Source organism: Impatiens glandulifera, chromosome 1 (genome assembly GCF_907164915.1).
Source record: "Impatiens glandulifera chromosome 1, dImpGla2.1, whole genome shotgun sequence".
Classification (NCBI taxonomy): domain Eukaryota; kingdom Viridiplantae; phylum Streptophyta; class Magnoliopsida; order Ericales; family Balsaminaceae; genus Impatiens; species Impatiens glandulifera.
Window position 1 is genome coordinate 36,253,862 of NC_061862.1, and position 1,316 is coordinate 36,255,177.

The following is a 1,316-nucleotide window of genomic DNA, read 5'->3' on the forward strand; positions in this document are numbered from 1 at the left end:
TTAAACTGTTGCTGTAATGCAAGGATAAAATGTGATTCCATGTTCTAACCTCTGACGCGTCCTTATAGACCCCGAAACTTGCAACCATTCTTTCTTCAAAACATCATAAGTAACAAACTTGTTCCTTTTTTCAGATACAAATGACAACATGATCATGTCTTTGTTACCTATACAAATCATGTGGATAGTGTTCTTCCGGTTCAATCCCAAGCACCACTCACTTGGCATCCTGTCGAACTCTTTCCATAGTAACGTCATTTTTTGTAACTCCCAAATGCGAACAGAAACACATGATTCTATTTCACTTTCCACCGAACCAACGAGCATGATCCGACCCCCACATTCCACGAGAAATCGCTTAGCAATCAAAACCCGAGGATTTGGGACTAAAAAATGATTCCAAACTCCCGACAACATATTGTAGGAGATTATACCTTCTGGATTCGAACACGTGAAGTAAAGACAATCGTCTATAGAGATAGCCTGCGGGAGTAAGCTCAAATACAAGGGCAACATTCTAATCGCCGGCATGACTCCTGATTCATACCATGTATTCTTGATAGAGTCAAAAATTATGTATTGGCCCAGCTCCCCATTGATGCAAATGATCTTGTAGCCCTCGACTAAAGATTTTCCATACATCCACATTCCAACGACTGCTATAGGCCAATTAATTTTTGACCTAGCAGGAAGCTCCTTGAGTGTCTGAGTAAGTGGGTTACCCACGAAGAAACGTGTTTGAAGAAGATTGATAAAACAAACGATACCGCCAACAGAAGCAACAGGGACAATAGCCAACTTCTCTTGGAAATAATGATTTTTTAAATGGTACCATTTATTTGAAGAGGGATCGTACATGGCTGCGTTTTTGTGGGTGACAGCGTATAGCCATGGTTGGGTGATGGGAATTTTATCATATCGGTCTCGAAAGGTATGGGAAGTCAATATGGAGTTCCATTTTCTATTAATCGAAAGAAAACGAAAGAAGGTAGCCACTGGGAGTCTCGCCCCAACCACTTCAAAGAGGTCTTCTGGGAATTTTCCCCATATCTTAGGTGACATTTCAATAGACGAACACAAAGTAAACTTATTTCTACTATGAGAAATTTCATCGGATTCAATCATTTTCAGGTTAATACTCTTCGACATGAAGCTTAATACCTACAATATTTTAAAAGATAAAAGGAGTCAAATTTTGATAATGTAAAAAGAAATATATGATTCAACCTCAAAAAATAACATATGATTTTAATTTTATGAGATTTATAATTATAATTTCTTTATATAAACAAATATGAGAACTGAAATTGAACCAC

At 37.6% G+C, this 1,316-nt stretch overlaps 1 protein-coding gene across 1 annotated transcript; it reads right to left on the bottom strand.

Moving 5' to 3' along the window:
* On the bottom strand, positions 1 to 1,062 carry LOC124924587 (F-box only protein 6-like). The gene has a single exon (XM_047464606.1). The coding sequence runs from the start codon at positions 1,060 to 1,062 to the stop codon at positions 1 to 3; it is 1,062 nt and encodes a 353-aa protein (XP_047320562.1).
* Positions 1,063 to 1,316: the final 254 nt, after the last annotated feature.

Excerpts from the sequence above, each read along its gene's own strand:
- LOC124924587 (XM_047464606.1), bottom strand. The coding sequence starts at position 1,062 with ATGTCACCTAAGATATGGGGAAAATTCCCAGAAGACCTCTTTGAAGTG.